Source organism: Emys orbicularis, chromosome 3 (genome assembly GCF_028017835.1).
Source record: "Emys orbicularis isolate rEmyOrb1 chromosome 3, rEmyOrb1.hap1, whole genome shotgun sequence".
Lineage (NCBI taxonomy): Eukaryota > Metazoa > Chordata > Testudines > Emydidae > Emys > Emys orbicularis.
In genome coordinates, this window is record NC_088685.1 from 1,876,083 (window position 1) to 1,895,578 (window position 19,496).

General features: G+C 45.7%; 1 protein-coding gene across 1 annotated transcript in view; it reads right to left on the reverse strand.

The window, feature by feature from the left end:
* LOC135875998 (ATP-dependent RNA helicase DDX25-like) overlaps positions 1-19,496 on the reverse strand; it is a gene marked incomplete at its 3' end in the record, with an annotated part of 58,165 nt that overhangs the window by 11,256 nt on the left and 27,413 nt on the right. Inside the window, exons 7-10 of the mRNA XM_065401110.1 lie at positions 10,436-10,550; positions 9,928-10,105; positions 8,722-8,959; positions 5,374-5,536 (exon numbers count right to left, since the gene is read on the reverse strand). Coding sequence (XP_065257182.1) covers positions 5,374-5,536; positions 8,722-8,959; positions 9,928-10,105; positions 10,436-10,550 — 694 coding nt within the window. The remainder of the gene's footprint in view (positions 1-5,373; positions 5,537-8,721; positions 8,960-9,927; positions 10,106-10,435; positions 10,551-19,496) is intronic.

Here is a 19,496-nt window from a genome sequence, read left to right on the forward strand (position 1 = left end):
AGTAATGTGTAACTTGTTTGTACCTGTGTATAAGAATGCACCCCTGGGGTGGTGTCTTTGTCCGGCCGAGGGGGCAGTGGAAAGTCCTGCCACTGACTGAGCCGGGTCCATTGCCAAGAGGCACTTTCTCGTAGTATGCCCGGTAGACTAAGTAATCTACGGGGAACTGCAACTGTGTCCGAGGTCGCAATAAACCTGGTCGACGTGACTTTGCATCTTACTAGACTCTGTGGTCATTGGGGGTTCTCTTCGGGTGTGCTGTGTCAGCTATTTGCGCAAAGCTGGGGCAGCACACAGAGGGAACAGACGCACGCAGCCGAGTGATATCAACATAGGAGAAAGCAGAGCACCACACCGGTAGCATCTGACGACAACCGTGGCATCCTGAAATGTACAAAGGTTCAATTGGTGAAAAGCTTAATTTTCTCAGTAGCAAACTATGGAGGTGAATCATTGGAAATTAATGCTGCTGACAAGAAAACTGAAGCCTTGGAAATGTAGTGCTGCTTGCAAAGACTCTTGAGTATCTCCTGGACAGAAAATTAGAGGAGTGCTTATGTTAGAAGCATTATTGGGGAAAATAGGACCATGTTGTAAGAAGTCAACAGGCACAAACTTATGTACTTTGGTCACTTCAGGCACAGAGATGGAAATAACCTTGAGAAAATTGTCATGGCAAGAATGGTGACAGGTCATTGTAGTAGAGGATGACAAGCGAGGAGATGGAAAGATGGAATGCGGCAGATCACTGAAAAGTCAGCTGCTGAGTGCTGAAAGCTAGCAATGGATCAAGAAGGTTTCTGAAAATTATTCTATGTCATTGATATTGTTGTGGAAAAAGTCATCGCCTGAAAAGGAGGTCTAGGATAGGAGGTCTCGCCGAAGAAAGAGGCCTGAGCTTATTGCAGTAATGTTTTAAGTAATTGTTTGGTAGCAGTAGTAGGTGTCGTCATATATATAATCCCCTCCTTAATTTAGCTAAAAGTATAAATAAATAAAGGGGGGGTTAGCCAAAAAGCCCACCCTCCTTGCTGAACTGGTAGTAAAAGTATGCCTGTACCCATGGGGAAAAAAAAAGTGAACCAGCAAGAAAAAGGATTGGGCCCGGACAAGCAGGCAAAAGCAGTTTAAGGAAGTTAAAAGAAAGAAAGTAAAAAGTTAACTCTGTAGTTACTGAAGAAAACTAAACAGTAAAGCTGTGTACGGATGTTAAAAGAAGGTATTATAAAAAATTCTTGGTTTCTTTGCAGCCATTCCTTTGGGAACGTCTGTAAGTAATCCAGGCAAAAGGTTATTTAAGTAGAATCATTTAACAATAAACAGTATTCAAATTTGCTAAAAAAAACAACCAAACACTCCTGGTGTGTACAATCTTTGTTTTATAAGTTTAAAATAAATTGGTGTTGTTTTGGGGTTGTAAAACCAAAAAATACTTTTGCCAAACAAGGTAAACGAGTGTTGTTTAATTTTGGTATTTAACATTTAATCCTTAAAGTAACTTAATGCTTTACAAATTTTAAATTGTTTTAAATAAACCGAAGTTGTGGCTGCAGCAGGGCAGCCAAAGCCAGGAAAATGGTAAGGGTTCTTGGACGAGTTGCTGCAACAGTTTAGGCAAAGGTGTTTCTTGGTTTGCTGGAGCTGTTGTGGAGCTTGGTTTAGGAATTTTGTGCCACAATTTGGCACACCTAAACAAATTGTAACAAGTGGTGTGCAGCTTTATCAATATGGCCAAATGCCTTTTAAAGACCACTCTAAATCAAAAGACTGAACTCAGCTCTCATAAATTTCTAACAGAATCGCCCGATGCGACTACCGGCAGTGCCCTGCTGGCCCTGGCTCAGATAAACAGTCATTTAATAAATTACACAATAGTCAGGCACTAACGAAATGTGTTAGGTCTTTTTTACATACAGCAGTCCTGCCACTTGCTGAAACCAGGAGACGGGGTCTACATAGAGGGGGGAGGGATAGCTCAGTGGTTTGAGCATTGGCCTGCTAAACCCAGGGTTGTGAGTTCAATCCTTGAGGGGGCCATTTAGGGAACTGGGGTAAAAATCTGTCTGGGGATTGGTCTTGCTTTGAGCAGCGGGTTGGACTAGATGACCTCCTGAGGTTCTTTCCAACCCTGATATTCTATGATTCATCAGCAGAGAACCGCTCTGGCCCTATGCTAAGGGACCCTTATCAAGTCCTGTTAATTATCAACACCGCTGTAAAGTACTGAAAATTGACTATCCGCCCATGTTTGTCATTGAAATGGCTCTTCGACTGATAGGTCTATCTTTCCTTCTGGCGTTGTTGCTCCTTCTGGACAGCAAAAGTGAAGGACAAGGTAAAGGGCTGGTAACCTCTCCTTTGTCCGCTGACAAATCCACTGAGCCTTTGGATCTTGCTAAGAAAACAATCTCTCCACCTGAGGACATAATAAAGCCTCCAACCAAGCAAAGTGATTGTGCTAGTAACCCCTCCCTTGCTGCCTCATTGCCGAACAGCTAAGTAAACTAAGACTACGAAATCTGGAAGAATAGCTTGCGGAAGCTAGCCAAAACTACCTGAAGATGAAACTTTACCTCTAATTTAACCTGTACCATGTTGTAATCTTATTAGCAAAGCACAGTTAACTCAGGTTCAGGCTGAAGTTGGTCAATTGCATGTCATTTCCACCCTTAGTTTAATAACCCAAAGGTTGCTAACAAAAATGGTATTAAATATCACCGGTGCTGCAAAGGCATTGCAGTGGGACTTGGCATGTCCAAAAGTTCAAAAAATGTCCTAAATAACCAGCTAATGACCATTCAAAGTAATCTCGAACACCAGGCCTGGCCCACTGCCCTTGCAGACACCTCGAAAGTACCATCTAATCTGTGGCCATAAAGGCACACGTAAAAGTGTAAACAATCGCAGTGCTCCTTCCAAGCATACAGGCTGGTCGGAAGGACGTGGGCTCCCGCATACCAAATCCTACCAGGTCCGTAAAAAGAATGCATGTAACCAATTTATAGTTAGTGCTACCGCGCCACTGTGCTTTGTACTAAACTAACGTCCTTTGTTTTCTGTCTAAAGACCCCCGCCCCTTTCTCAGACCCTGCTCTTCCCCATCACCCAGCCCAAGAAAAATGAAGCTGGTTTCAGGGAGGTACGGTATGCAATGGGGGATCGGGCAGACGTTGTAAGCCCACTTATTTTAGTGTCAGTACCCCTAGCATTAACTCCCTTAAACAGGCCGGCACCAATCTCGGCACTCCCAAGCTGGCCAGTTCACGATCCTCAGCCGTGTCCAGCAAAAACGAATCTTGGTGATGCCTACACGGCATCAGAGGAGGGAAATTGTGGGGGAATAGGCCTGGCTGGCCTCCCTTGCACCGATCAGAACATCGGCGAAGACTCATCATACAGGCCCATACAGACCACAAGCCTGAACTAGACTAAGTGTCACGGCCTCCTGCCAGTCTCGGTCAAGGGTCATGACCAGAGGAGGGAGGGGGGCCAAGGAGGGAAAGAATGAAAAGCCCCAGCAGCAGCACTAATGAAATATGTTCATGGCTGTTGAAATATAATAACCGCTTGTATGAAGAAATAAGTAATTCTAGCTAAAAGGCAGCTTCTCCTTTGAGTGATCTGTGACCCCCCCGTAATTCTAGCTAAATGCAAAGTAGCCAATCACGTTTCTCTTTGGGCGTCCTGTCAACCCCTCCCCGATACACTGACCGTAACGCCCCGGAAGGTACCATGCACTCTTCCGAGAATGTACCCTAGCTGCTGCCAAGTTTTAACCGCATCAGGCTTCTTGAGAAGCCCCCCACCCAATATGCACCCAATTCTCGGAAGAAGAATAAGGAAGTTACCGGGAAAGGGAGCAGACCCCAACTCTTTTATTTATGTAAATGACGTACTATGTTTGCGGTTTGTCAGAATAAAGGCAGCCTGCGAGCTGTGATCGGGGGTGTAGTTTCTGACTGCAACCCCCAACGCGTTGGTCTGTATTGCAATAAACTGGCCTCAAGCTTGAGTCTGTGAACTAAAATCAATGCGTGGGTGACTTTTTCCACAACAATATTCAGACAAGAATAAATGAGTTTTACTTACTTAAAACCATGACCGTTTTCACATTTTACTTCTCGCTTGAATTCACAAGCACCCTCCACCTCTAGTCATCATTCCATTACAGGCCAGAATGGGCAATTTAACTTGGCCACTTCTCTATACAGACTAGAACCACTATAATCAAGCATCTTTTTTATGCATGTTTGCCATTCTGGCACTCACATAAAAGCTAAAGCTAAATACCTACCCTGACCCCATCCATTCCATAAACACTGTTTGCAGACCCGATTGACCCTTACCATTCCAGAGAGGACAAGGGCAGCTGACATACATACATGTTGCATTACTTTTTTCATTGGTCATTTTAAAATGTTAAACTACTTTAAAACAAAACCAGGAAAACTTCTCTGTATTGCTATGAAGATTATACACATTGTGATGGAGAATGAGAACAGAGTTAAGTTGTTTATGGAATTTCAACTTTGAACTCCCTGACTTTCAACTATTTATTTTTTCTAACAACATTCTAATAAGGTCTTTTAGTTTAACAAGTGCATATCGTATAATTTTTATACACAACACTATCTCAATGGGTTTTTGTGGATGAAAATCTCTACCCAAAGGATCAATTTACTGAAGAAAATCTGCCTTTACCTCGGAATACCAGATTTGTTGTGACTGACTTTTCAGACAGGGCAATTGTAAAACATGCACATTTTGACTGTCTACATTAGCAATTTCACAACTGTAATTCGCCATTTGTGGAAGCTGTAGTGTAAACAGGACTCCGGTATTTATACCACTGTGTGGTACCAGCTGTGAATTATGGCTATAAAGTGTTTGCTAGCGTAGATAAGGCTTCAAAGTCACTACAAGCAACACCATCCTAAGAAGCAGGCACTGAGCTGTATACAAAGGGGTTATACACAGAATTACAATTCTTAACTTCATCTGGCTGGAATAAGAAATCAGTCTGGTGTTATTTCTGCAAGCTATAGGAATCAGCATTTGCTCTGCCAAACACTCGTTGAATTTATATCTAGAAATCCACAAAACCCCACCAACTGACCACTGGACTCCAACACTGTGTGTGACAACAGTGTAGCAGAAAAGCTTATGATGAGGTCTCTATATGCAAGAGATTACAGGATTCCAAGCAGCTGTCATCATCTTCTGCACGCCACAGTGGGTTTTCGGTGTGCGTGGTGGATTACGTAATGCAGAACAATAATAAGCTTGCATGCCCTGTGTGTACCCCATCTCGAAAAACAAAGCTCTCAGTACTGTAATACTTTGAGAAAGAAATGGTTTAGCTAGAGACAATACCTCTAGCACAGACATTAGTTGTGACAAGGACCTTCTCTTTTCCATCACGAAACCTTTGGATTACAGCTGCCCGTTGCTCAACTGTCAGCTCCCCACTCAGGACAGACACTTGGTGCCCATCCTGACTCAGTTCCTGCGATAACCAATTGGCATTCCTACGAGTCTAAAAACAAATGCAGGAAGAAAGTACATGAGATAAAATCTCCTTGGGAGGAAACACATTCCCTCCCCTTTAAATCACTTGCAACCATCATACTTATGTATTCCCTAAAATACTTTATTCCTTTTTTCATGGCATTTCAGAGGAGTGTCTGTCTGGCACTTCACAGGCAGAACCTGTGGGCTCACAGTCCAAGTCCTACTAGCACACCATCAATTTTTCTGGGAGCCCACTCAGGCCCCACTATTTGAGAAATACTGGATATAGGGAGATGTCCAGGGATTTTGCTCTCAGGCTATTTCTGTTTCTAAAAAGAGCAAAAGTGATCATGCTGAAACCAGCTGGAAAACAAAAAATTAGTTAAAGCTATGGACCACGTCTATAGACCAAACGGAGACAAATTAAATTAGGATGGCTTCAGGAAAGATTTAGCTGAATACAAGGGAATGGTAATGGCCTACTGTTTAGCGAAGACAGAACTAGCATGAATTCCACTTAAACAGGATGTATTCAGCTGGTGCTAAGTGGTTACTACTGTGAAATTCTGAACCCTCGCCTTTAAATACAGTAGATAGAGAACTAAAGTTCCTATAAAGAAATTGTGTCTTGGATTCTTGTGTGCATGCACATGTGTGTCACTGCCTTACATTTAAACAACCTGAAGTGTTTGATTATCAAAATTGCCCTACACAGGGGTTGGGTTTTCTTTTCTTTTTTTAATACTACAACTTTAAGTAGTTGAATTTAGAAAATACAAAGATTAAAAGCCTCAGTTCTGTTTGTTTCCTTTAATTCTTTTATGCAGGTTTCCAGCTGGTTTTCTAGTCTCTTCCCCTTTCACCAAAACCAGGGAGGGAAAGATTTTCTCTGGGATCTGCTGTGAGAGTTGGGCGCAGCCAGTCTCACACAGGAGCCTGGAGGAAGAAACTGGTTAGGAGCTGATGATATGTTTCCTGACAACACAATATAGGTCAGGACTCCAAAAGGACAACAAATTGGGCCAACAACAGCAGGTGAAATAGACAAAGAGCAGTTGGTGTAATGGAATCCTGCCGGGGGCTCTGACTTATCTGTAACCTCTCAGTATACCTAATATAATAATGTGTGTGCTGGCAGAGAGCCAGAGTGGGAAAAGTCAATTGGCACCAAATGTAATAAGGGGCAGGAAATTAGAGAGGCTAATGACACTTTATCTAGCCCTTTCAGAACACAGGTTGGGACAGTGTAGTCTGACAGAGCGAGTGACTCAGCATTCCCAATGTTCATGAACACAAAGGGTAAAGTTCAGTTGATTGCTCTAAACCAGAGAACTTTAAGAGTAAGTGCACATGGCCTGTTGGATCCTAAAGCAAAGAACATGAATAGGGCCCTACCAAATTCACGGCCCATTTTGGGCAATTTCATGGTCATAGGATTTAAAAAGTCAAAAATTTCATGATTTCAGCTATTTAAATCTGAAATGTCATGGTGGTGTAATTGTAGGGGCCCTGACCCAAAAAAGGAGCGTGGTGGTGGTGGGGGGGGTTGCAAGGTTATTGCAGGGGGGGGGGTGCGGTATTGCTACCCTTACTTCTGCGCTGCTGTTGGTGGCGGCACTGCCTTCAGAGCTGGGCAGCTAGAGAGCAGCGGCTGCTGGCCGGGAGCCTAGCTCTGAAGGCAGAGCTGCCGCCAGTAGCAGCAGCAGCAGGAGCATGGAAGTAAGGATGGCATGGGATGGTATTGCCAACCTTCCTTCTGCACTGCAGAGCTGGGCCCTCAGGCAGCAGCTGCCGCTCTCCAGCTGCCCCGCTCTGAAGGCAGCAGCGCAGAAATAAGGGGGGCATGATATGGTATTGCCACCCTTACTTCTGCGCTGCTGCTGGCGGGGCGCTGCCTTCAGAGCTGGGCACTGGTGGTGGCAATACCGCGAACCCCTTAAATAACCTTGTGATTCCCCCGCAACTCCCTTTTGGCTCAGGACTCCCAATTTGAGAAACGCTGGTCTCCCCCGTGAAATCTGTATAGTTTAGGGTAAAAGCACACAAAAGGCCAGATTTCACACTCCGTGACGCTTTTTTCATGACCATGAATTTGGTAGGGCCCTAAACATGAAGTATAATGAGAAACCATATTTAGGATAAGTATACTCAGAATAAATAGCAGGGTACCAATAAAAAACAGCTATAAAGTGTGGCTTATTGTAAGTGTCTTTGTGGAATCCAGGGTAATATGCTTCATCTACTGCTGGGAGAGATGGAAAGTAATACTATTTTTGAAAGATTACTACAGTCAGGAGTGAAACTGAATAAACATTCTATAAAGGTCTGACCCAAGTCAGCCACCAAGCAAGCCTGAAGAGCCTGTGGTGGGTCTGGGCTCTGTAGCCTACCACCGCTTCCCTCTCTTCAAATATAAGCTTAGGAGCCCGGCTGCCTCTGTGGTGAGCCCATGCACGGCACCTCGCAATTGAATTGTTTCATGTTCTAGCATGCAATGGGATCTTGGGCATTGCAAATCCCAAATACTCAAGAGTGAGATATGTGGTGCCAAAGAGTCCACTGCGTACCGAAGCATGCAGCAAACTGATGTAGAAGTCACACAAGAACCCAGCAAAGTATGCAACTGGGATGCCTGAGAACCTTTTAAGTACAGAACACAGAAAAGCATCAGGGTACATCTCCAGTGCAGCCGGGCGATAGAAATCTCTGCTCAGGTAGCCAGATCTGTGCAAGCTTTGATTCAGCTAGTGTGCTAAAAACAGCAGCGTGGCCACAGCAGCACCGATGGCCGCACGGGATAGCTCCCTGAGCATGTACCCAAGAGCTCCGATGGGATTGTACCTGGGCAGCTGCGGCGGGCACGGTGCTCTTTAGTGTGCTAGCTCAATCAAAGACAGTGCATTAAGTCTGCCTCCAGCTGTAGGAGTAATTCCCAGCGTGGTGTAGACATCTCTTAAAGGTAAGAGGAGTCATGGTGGGCAGAGTTGTAGGAGTCTGGAGGAAGGGTGTGTGTAGTGTAGAGGAACAATTGTTGAGCAGTATTCCTCAAATTACACCCCACTGATAAAAGCCCTCTTGCACTGTCCATAAGAAAACTCCTTACTCTGTTGAGATCAGCATTGAAAGATGGGTCATTTTTTACTGTCATTTCTATGAAAACAGTAATCTGGCTCTTTTACTGCAGGAGTAACAGCGACAGGAGAGCTTTACCTGACAGAAGATGATAGCCTGGCCAACGGTGATGCTCCCATAGATATTGCACAGGGCCTTGTATTTATCTTGTTTATTCTCACACAAAAAGTAGTACTGCCTGATATTGGTCAAGGTCATCTCCTCTCGGCGGAGTTTAATTATGATGGGGTCAGGGATGATCTGCTTAGCAAACCGCAACACGGTATCCTCAAAGGTTGCTGAGAAGAGGAGCATCTGACAATGCTGTGGTAATGTTCTAGAAGAGAAAGGCTAGTGAATTGTGTGGTGTTTTTATCGGATAACAGCCTCAAGCCACAATACCTTCACATTCTTGTGCCAACACTCCTTTCCTTATGATTACGAATTTTTTCCATCCGTTACAGGGATCGTCTAAGGTGACAAGTGGTTTATCACAGTGCGATATCTCCATGCAATCAAGTTACATGGAAGTAGTTAAGATCCATCAACAGAACAGATCATAACAGCCCTGCTGTAATGTTAAACAAGCTCTTAGGGTATGTCTACACTGCATCTGGCAGCAAGCCTCCCAGCCTGGGTCCACTGACTTGTGTTAGCAGGGCTCATGTTAGCACACTAAAAGTAACGGTGCGGACGTTGCTTTGAAACTGTGGAATGGGTTGTAGCTCACGCTCTCAAGCGTGAGAGAGATGGGGGGGCGGGGACTGATAATGCACATAAAGCCATGTTAATTTCAGATCGAGTTTATAAGATCAGCAGATAAAACAGTAGTGCTCATGTAGGCTTCCAAGTCAAAGGTTCATGAAATGGGAAATTTCCAGCACTCTTTCCTTTAACATTCAAAGGAATTCTTCATCTCAACTGTAAGAGAATTTGGAGGGTTCCAGGCTGATTTTAAACACAACTTTAAACAAGGGTGCTTGAGAAGACAATTTTTTTTCCAATTTCCTTTTGACCAAGTGCTATGAAAGTACCAAATCTGAAGCCACATCCATAGGAAGCGCGTATAAATAAGAAAGGTAGACTCAACCACTTTTTTAGTCATGCTTTAAGGAGGTTTCTCTCTAGCTTCCCCTTCAAGTACAGCTGACTAGGACAGTATTATGTAATGTTTTTTCAGCAGTGGTTTAGCTAAAACTATTACTCAGAGATATAAATTGATTTGCAAGTTAAAATCGAGAATTTTGAAAACTAAACCACTATTTACTCTGCCTTCAGCATTCAGATGGCTAACTAAAGTATTACCTCTGAATGCGGACACTCTGGTCTAAGAAGCTCTGTGTGTCAATCATAACATCCGCTTCATCCAGCACAAACACAGAGATCTTCTTCACATCCAGCAGCTTCAATTTGAAATACCAATCTAGGACAGTCCCTGGCGTTCCAATTATTATCTGTTCTTCAATCTTGGTACCTCTTGGAACTAAGAGATGGAGAAGTTACATTAGCCTTTATCTTGCGGGAGAAGGGGGGGAGAGGAGGTTCTGCAGGGTGATCTCCCATCTACATGCAGTCAGTGGCCTGTGCTGCCCACTGCTATGCTGGAACCTCCACATTTATTTATTGACAAATTACATTTGCAGAATTTTAAAATATTGTGTTCAGAATTTTTATTTTTTTGGCACAGAATTCCCTCAGGAGTAAAAATGGGGTCCTCTGTCTTGACTGGGGCCTCTAGACTATAAATGTTACATAATACTAACACTAACATTGATTATTCCTAAATCTACTGAGAAAAGTGAATCAAACATACGTCTATTCCCTCGGACAGCATACGCAACTCTGATGTTGACACACAGTTTTCCCATCTTTTCAACCACTTGTCCAGTCTGCACAGCCAGCTCGTAGGTCGGAGCTAAACAGAGACACTTTCAGACAGAGAAGTGAGAAAGACATTACACAACAGCAGATATGGAAGCAGTCTATAAGCTGCATTGTTTACAATCAAATGAAGCGAATGAAATGGAAGGTGTTGTGCAACTGATGCAGCACTTAGTAAAAATCAGTGCAATCAAATAAATACATTAAACTACCATCCCATCCTATGGGAGTCTCACAGGTCGCACAAGCATCATCCATTTTGGACTCAGCTCCCCTGAAGCTGCATTGATGGTAGCAGCAGTGAGAAATTTTAGGGGGAAAGGAGACTAGAAACTAGAGAAAGAAATAATGAACATAATAAAAACTCTAGAAATCGCATCAGGAAGAAACAAACCAATGCAGCTCTCCTTGTGCAGAAAAAGATTACCAACTGCACTGAAGCTAAACATCAGGGCCTCCCCTCCCCACCACACACATACTAATATCTGGTGCACTAACGGATCTATTTGAGGTAGACAGAAGAACTGGAAGAAGAACACATAAATGGTGTTTTCTAATGTCAAGGACAATGAACAGATGTTAAAAGGTTCAAGAGACTGAACAAAAGAGAAGTCTGATCTATATGACATAGGATTGTTCCAGCCTTAAGGCAAAGGAAAACCTTATGGGACATGGTCAAGAAAGTAGTTACATGACAAAGTATCTTGCAAAGCTGTGCTCGCTTCCAGGCTAAGATGTACTGTGTTTTGTAGGAAGATGGCAGCATCTCAACTACTTGCCATGATTCAAAAGCAAAAAAAGTGCAGAGGATGGGGAAGGAATGCTGAACATACTTAAAACAACTAACGTATGTCACAGTTCAGGGCAACTGCTCCAGTATACCCCCTCCGTTGTCCAGCAAGGGCACCCACTCCAAGCTCTGTAGCGGTCACCTCTTTTGGGTGGAGACCTGTGTCTCTGTCCCTCCTGACTGGGGTTTTTCCAGGCTACATTGTTTCCTGGCTACACAGAGAGTTCTCCAGCAAGTCAGACTGCCTAAGCAGGCCTACTCGGCATTCTCCTCAGAGGCTATACACAGCATAACTGCCCACAAGTACACATTACCACCTAGCCCTTTCTAGACACGCACCTTTATCTTTAAGGTGAAAGCATTACAGAGAAAATATTAAAAACAATAAAAACCTACATGCATGCTGACAGCTTACCAGAGATCACCCCCAACTCCAACAAGGGCTCTGGAAGATGCTCAGTCCTACAAACCTATCCAAGGGTTTTTTCCTGTGGTCACAAGTTCATAACAGCTTCTGCTCTGAACAAGTACACCCATGAATCTGAGAGTCACTCCTTTATACAGCCTATGTCTTTGATCTGCAGAGACCATGAACACATAATCGGCCAGACAATGGTTCTCTTCTCTGGGGGTAGCTTCAAAAGGGTGAGTCCAGACGTGGGAATTTGCATTCTCCTCTCCCACAGGTATTTCCTAGGAAACCCACCTAACTTTGTTCATCCCAAAAGTGCAGTCTTATTTGGTACATTGTTTAAAATAGTCCTTTGAAACTCAAACACTGCCAGGGGTTTACATTGGCCATGTCTCACCCTAGAGAAGTTGCATGCAATCCCCCAATAACACAACAGCTTTGCCTTTATAATCAATGGACTCCAAAGCTATTTAAACTTAATTTTAAAATATCTTCCAAAGATATTGCAGGAAATTGCCATATCTGTCACATGATTTAAGAAAAAGGTATTTCACAACATTACATACATGCTGACCAGCTAGCTAGCTTCTTCATTCAAGTAAATCCATGACACATTCATTACATTATTCATAGATTCATAGATTCTAGGACTGGAAGGGACCTCGAGAGGTCATCGAGTCCAGTCCCCTGCCCGCATGGCAGGACCAAATACTGTCTAGACCATCCCTGATAGACATTTATCTAACCTACTCTTAAATATCTCCAGAGATGGAGATTCCACAACCTCCCTAGGCAATTTATTCCAGTGTTTAACCACCCTGACAGTTAGGAACTTTTTCCTAATGTCCAACCTAGACCTCCCTTGCTGCAGTTTAAGCCCATTGCTTCTTGTTCTATCCTCAGAGGCTAAGGTGAACAAGTTTTCTCCCTCCTCCTTATGACACCCTTTTAGATACCTGAAAACTGCTATCATGTCCCCTCTCAGTCTTCTCTTTTCCAAACTAAACAAACCCAATTCTTTCAGCCTTCCTTCATAGGTCATGTTCTCAAGACCTTTAATCATTCTTGTTGCTCTTCTCTGGACCCTTTCCAATTTCTCCACATCTTTCTTGAAATGCGGTGCCCAGAACTGGACACAATACTCCAGCTGAGGCCTAACCAGAGCAGAGTAGAGCGGAAGAATGACTTCTCGTGTCTTGCTCACAACACACCTGTTAATACATCCCAGAATCACGTTTGCTTTTTTTGCAACAGCATCACACTGTTGACTCATATTTAGCTTGTGGTCCACTATAACCCCTAGATCCCTTTCTGCCGTACTCCTTCCTAGACAGTCTCTTCCCATTCTGTATGTGTGAAACTGATTTTTTCTTCCTAAGTGGAGCACTTTGCATTTGTCTTTGTTAAACTTCATCCTGTTTACCTCAGACCATTTCTCCAATTTGTCCAGATCATTTTGAATTATGACCCTGTCCTCCAAAGCAGTTGCAATCCCTCCCAGTTTGGTATCATCCGCAAACTTAATAAGCGTACTTTCTATGCCAATATCTAAGTCGTTAATGAAGATATTGAACAGAGCCGGTCCCAAAACAGACCCCTGCGGAACCCCACTCGTTATGCCTTTCCAGCAGGATTGGGAACCATTAATAACAACTCTCTGAGTACGGTTATCCAGCCAGTTATGCACCCACCTTATAGTAGCCCCATCTAAATTGTATTTGCCTAGTTTGTCGATAAGAATATCATGCGAGACCGTATCAAATGCCTTACTAAAGTCTAGGTATACCACATCCACAGCTTCTCCCTTATCCACAAGACTCGTTATCCTATCAAAGAAAGCTATCAGATTGGTTTGACATGATTTGTTCTTTACAAATCCATGCTGGCTGTTCCCTATCACCTTACCACCTTCCAAGTGTTTGCAGATGATTTCCTTAATTACTTGCTCCATTATCTTCCCTGGCACAGAAGTTAAACTAACTGGTCTGTAGTTTCCTGGGTTGTTTTTATTTCCCTTTTTATAGATGGGCACTATATTTGCCCTTTTCCAGTCTTCTGGAATCTCTCCCGTCTCCCATGATTTTCCAAAGATAATAGCTAGAGGCTCAGATACCTCCTCTATTAGCTCCTTGAGTATTCTAGGATGCATTTCATCAGGCCCTGGTGACTTGCAGGCATCTAACTTTTCTAAGTGATTTTTAACTTGTTCTTTTTTTATTTTATCTGCTAAACCTACCCCCTTCCCATTAGCATTCACTATGTTAGGCATTCCTTCAGACTTCTCGGTGAAGACCGAAACAAAGAAGTCATTAAGCATCTCCGCCATTTCCAAGTTTCCTGTTACTCCCTCTTCACTAAGCAGTGGGCCTACCCTGTCTTTGGTCTTCCTCTTGCTTCTAATGTATTGATAAAAAGTCTTCTTGTTTCCCTTTATTCCTGTAGCTAGTTTGAGCTCATTTTGTGCCTTTGCCTTTCTAATCTTGCCCCTGCATTCCTGTGTTGTTTGCCTATATTCATCCTTTGTAATCTGTCCTAGTTTCCATTTTTTGTATGACTCCTTTTTATTTTTTAGATCATGCAAGATCTCGTGGTTAAGCCAAGGTGGTCTTTTGCCACATTTTCTATCTTTCCTAACCAGCGGAATAGCTTGCTTTTGGGCCCTTATTAGAAAAAACATATGGGAACTGAAACTCAGATTAAAATGCATGTGAAACCTCTGATTTAGTTGCAAGGGGAGAAGACATTAGAATTACATATATATATTTATTTATTCCCTATCATTCAGAATGTTCCTGGAAGTGTAGTGCAACTTGTCCTATATTTGGGATTTAATTTAACTAATAAGTTTATCACTTCAAAAGTTTTTTTCCTCTTACTTAATTGGCCTCTCAGAGTTGGTAAGACAACTCCCACCTGTTCATGCTCTCTGTATGTGTGTGTATATATATCTCCTCAATATATGGTTCACTCTATATGCATCCGAAGAAGTGGGTTGTAGCCCACGAAAGCTTATGCTCTAATAAATTTGTTAGTCTCTAAGGTGCCACAAGTACTCCTGTTAAGTTTAGCTAGGGTTACCATACGTCCGGGTTTCCCAGGACATGTCCAGGTTTGGGGACTTTAAATAGCCGTCCGGGGGGAATTTGTAAAAAGCTAAAAATGTCCGGGATTTCCCCCCGGACGGCTATTTAAAGACCAAAAAGCGGCTGACAGGGCAGCCGCGCCGGATTGAGCTGCTCACTTGGGGCCTCTCCGGCAGCAAAAGCCCCTCCCCCGCAGCTTCAGCACGCTGGCAGCGCTGCGCGGGGCATAGGCGCCGACTTTAGCTGGCGCCGGTGGGTGCTCGCGCGCCCCCCCCCCGCTCCCGGCTCCGCCCCTTCCCCGCCCCCATTCCAACCCCTTCCCCAAATCCCAGGCCCCGCCTCCTCCCCCCGGCGCGCCGCTTTTCCCCTCCATCCCGCTCCCTCCCAGACTTTTGCGCGGCAAGCCTGGGAGGGAGGGGGGAGAAGCAGAGCGCTCAGGGGAGGTGGCAGAGCGGAGGTGAGCTGGGGCAGGGGGGCGTGGGGAGGGCTGCCCGCAGCAGGTAACCCGGGGAGGGGGCGCAGGGGAACCACTCCCCGCCCCAGCTCACTTCTGCTCCGCCTCTGCCTGCTGCCTTGAGCGCGCCGCTCCGCTTCTCGCCCCCTTCCTCCCAGGCTTGCCGCCGAACAGCTGATTCAAGGCAAGCGGGGTGGGGGGGTGGAGAAGCGGGGCGGCTGCGCACTCAGGGGAGCAGGCAGAGCCGGAGCGGAGGTGAGCTGGGGGGGGGCGGGGCAGGGAGCGCGGCGAGTCAAGGGACAGGGAGCAGGGGGGTTGGATGGGGCGGGAGTTCTGGGGGGGCCTGTCAGGGGGCAGGGGTGTGGAGAGGGGTTGGAGCAGTCAAGGGACAGGGAGCAGGGGGAGGGTGGTTGGATGGGTTCGGGGTTCGGGGGGGGGGGCCTGTCAGGGGGCGGGGGTGTGGAGAGGGATGGGCAGTCAGGGGACAGGGAGCAGAGGGAGGGTTGGATGGGTCAGGGATTCTGGGGGGGGCCTGTCAGGGGGCAGGGGTGTGGAGAGGGATTGGGGCAGTCAGGGGACAGGGAGGGTTAGATGGGTTGAGGGTTCAGGTGGGGGCAGTCAAGGGACAGGCAGCGGTTGGATAGGCGTGGGAGTCCCGGGGTCTGGCGGGGGCGGGGGTGTGGATAGGAGTCAGAACAGTCAGGAGACAGGTAGGGAGTGGGGTTCTAGGGGGGCAGTTAGGGTGCAGGGGGTCTCAGGAGGGGGCAGTCGGGGACAAGGATAAGGGAGGCTTAGATAGGGGGTGGGGTCCCGGGGTGGTTAGGGGCAGGGGTCCCGGGAGGGGGCGATCAGGGGACAAGGAGCAGGGGGGGTTGGATGGGTTGGGGGTTCTGTGGGGGGCAGTCAGGGGGCGGGAAGTGTGAGGGAGTGGCTAGGGGGCGGGGCTACCCCCCCCCCCAGAGTGTCCTCTTTTTTGAAAGTTCAAATATGGTAACCCTAGTTTAGCCAGCATGGATGAGAATAGTGACTTCAATAAGTGATAGCTCTTTATGATCTGTAATATTACTCTTCCAAGTCTGAGGGAACTGGGATTATTTAGTCTGCAGAGGAGAAGAATGAGGGGGGATTTGATAGCTGCTTTCAACTACGTGAAAGGGGGTTCCAAAGAAGATGGATCTAGACTGTTCTCAGTGGTAGCAGATGACAGAACAAGGAATAATGGTCTCAAGTTGCAGTGGGAGAGGTTTAGGTTGGATATTAGGAAAAACTTTTTCACTAGGAGTGTGGTGTAGCACTGGAATGGGTTACCCTAGGGAGGTGGTGGAATCTCCTTCCTTAGAGGTTTTTAAGGTCAGGCTTGACGAAGCCCTGGCTGGGATGATTTAGTTGAGGATTGGTCCTGCTTTGAGCAGGGAGTTGGACTAGATGACCTCCTGAGGTCCCTTCCAACCCTGATATTCTATGATTCTATGAATGTCTGGCGTGGCAGACATGGTGCAGGAAGGGCTAGACCTCTCGACTTGAGCTGGGGCCCGACTCCCTGACAGAGGTGTTGAGCTGCCCAACACAGGTCTTGGCTCTCCTCCAGCCCTCCCCTTTCCCTTACGGGAAGAGGAGGTTACTCACCCTGTGCAGTAACTGACGTTCTTCGAGATGAGTGTCCCTGTGGGTGCTCCACTTCAGGTCAAGGTGCATCCCAGCACCTTCGATCGGAGATTTCTACACCAGTACCCCTACGGGCCGTGCACGCGCTGTGTCTGCCTCTCAAGCTGTCAGTGTTTGAATAGCACGTGCACGGCCTGGGCTCCTCAGTTCCTCCTCTACAGTGGAGTGCATTCCGAATTCTGAAGTAGAGGGGAGGAGGGCAGGTAGTGGAGCACCCACAGGGACACTCATCTCGAAGAACATCAGTTACTGCACAGGGTGAGTAACCTCCTCTTCTTCTTCGAGAGACGTCCCTGTGGGTGCTCCACTTCAGGTGACTTAGGATGGTTGGGACTTTGGATCCGGCAAGAAGGCTGTTAACAAGACAGCTCTACCCATTCTGGTGTCGGACGCTGCAGTGTGGATGAGAGCGTAGTGATTGGCGAAGGAAAGGTTCAATGCCCAGGTAGCTGCCTTACATATGTCAGACAGCAGAACATTATGGAGAAAGGCCGTGGAGGTGGAGACAGCTCTAGTAGAGTGTGTCCTAATTGATGTAGGAGGGTGTATTTGCCTCAGTTGGTAACAAAGGCGTATGCAGTCAGCAATCCATTTGGAAAGTCTCTGTGTAGAGATAGCATTTCCCTGTGAGCGCTGAGTAGTGGAGACAAAAAATCAGGGGGGTTTTCTAAACGGTTTTGTTCTATCCAGGTAAAAGGACAGTGCTCTGCGAACATCAAGAGTGTGCACTGCTGTTTCAAAGGCATTAGCGTGAGGTTTTGTGGAAAATGTTGGTAGGTGTATAGGTTCATTGAGGTGAAAGGAAGAGTGTATCTTAGGTAGGAACTTTGGATGCGTGTGGAGTGCGACCTTATCACGGAAGAATGTGGTATATGGAGGGTCTGCCATAAGCACTCCCATTTCTCCTACTCGTCTGGCAGACATGATTGCTATGAGGAAGGCGGTCTTCATGGATAGGTGGAGAAGGGAGCAGGTAGCCATTAGTTCAGAGGTTTTATCCATCAGGGCTTTGAGGACTAGGTGTAGGTCCCAGGGTGTAGCAGGCGGTTTCACGTCTGGGTATAACGTCTGGGTACCCTTCAGGTACCTTTTGGTGATTGGATGGGCAAACACGTAGCACTGTCAATCTTATGGTGAAAAGCGGTGATTGCCCCGAGGTGGACCTTGAGTGAGCTCATGGAGAGGCCAGATGTTTTAAGGTGTAGCAGGTAATCTAGTATCATTGGGAGTGAGGCAGAAACTGGAGAGGTCTGTTTGTCAGCACACCAAGATGTGAACCATTTCTATTTATGCAGGTAGGTAGTGTGCGTGTTGTGTGTTCTGCTGTGTAGCAAGACAGTGCGCACTTGGTCCAAACAGATTAACTCCTCATTAGAGATCCACTGATTAGCCAGGAGACATTGTACGTCGGGGTGAAATAGCTGTCCACGGCGTTGTGATAGGAGGTTGCTGAGCAGGGGAAGGGGGATGGGTGGTTTGACCGACATGCGCATGAGAAAGGGATACCACGGTTGTCTGGGCCATGCTGGGACTATGAGAATGATGTTGGCTGTGTCTGTTCTTATTGTGATGGGTTGGATCACAGAACCCCCCTTGGGAGCTGCCACCTGATGTGTTAAGACTACCTTTGCCCCTGCCTTTTTGCCCTGTCAGCTTAGGACTTTAGTGCCCTGCCTGGTTTGAGCCAGACTCGCTAGCCTGCTGCAAACCCAGACCCAGGGTCTGAACCACATCCCCTAACAGCTGTAGGCTTAACTGAAAGCAGCTTACAGAAGTGTTTTTGTCTTTAACACTTAGACGCCCAACTCCCAATGGGGTCTAAACCCAAATAAATCCGTTTTACCCTGTCTAAAGCTTATACAGGGTAAACTCATAAATTGTTTGCTCTCTATAACACTGATAGAGAGATATGCACAGCTGTTTGTCCACCCAGGTATTAACACATACTCTGAGTTAATTAATAAGTAAAAAGTAATTTTATTAAATACAGAAAGTAGGATTTAAGTGGTTTTAAGTAGTAACAGACAGAACAAAGTAATTTACCAAGCAAAATAAAATAAAACACGCAAATCTATGTCTAATCAAACTAAATACAGATAATCTCATCCTTAGAGATGCTTTAGTAAGTTTTTTCCTCAGACTGGACACCTTTCAGGCCTGGGCAAAATCAGTGGTGTAGCCAGGTGTGACGATGCGGTTCTGGCGGGACCCAACTGAGAGTGCCAACTCAGGACAAATTGCTTAAACAGGGCAGTTACAGCCCAAGGCTGGGGTTTTTCCACCTCTAAGGCAAACCAAACCAGCCAGACAAAGAGGACTTCGGTCTCACCCCACTGGCTAACCACAAGTCTCACAAGCAATTTCCTTAGACACTCCAGTTTCCCAGTATCACCACCAGTGCCACTCGTTATGGGGACAAATGGTTATGAAAACCAATACCCCAATAAAAGAAAAAAGGTTCTCTCGATCCCAAAGGACCAAGCCCCAGACCCAGGTCAATATACAAATCAGATCTTACCCACAAATCACGCTGTTGCCAATCCTTTAGAATCTAAAATCTAAAGGTTTATTGATAAAAGAAAAAAGAGA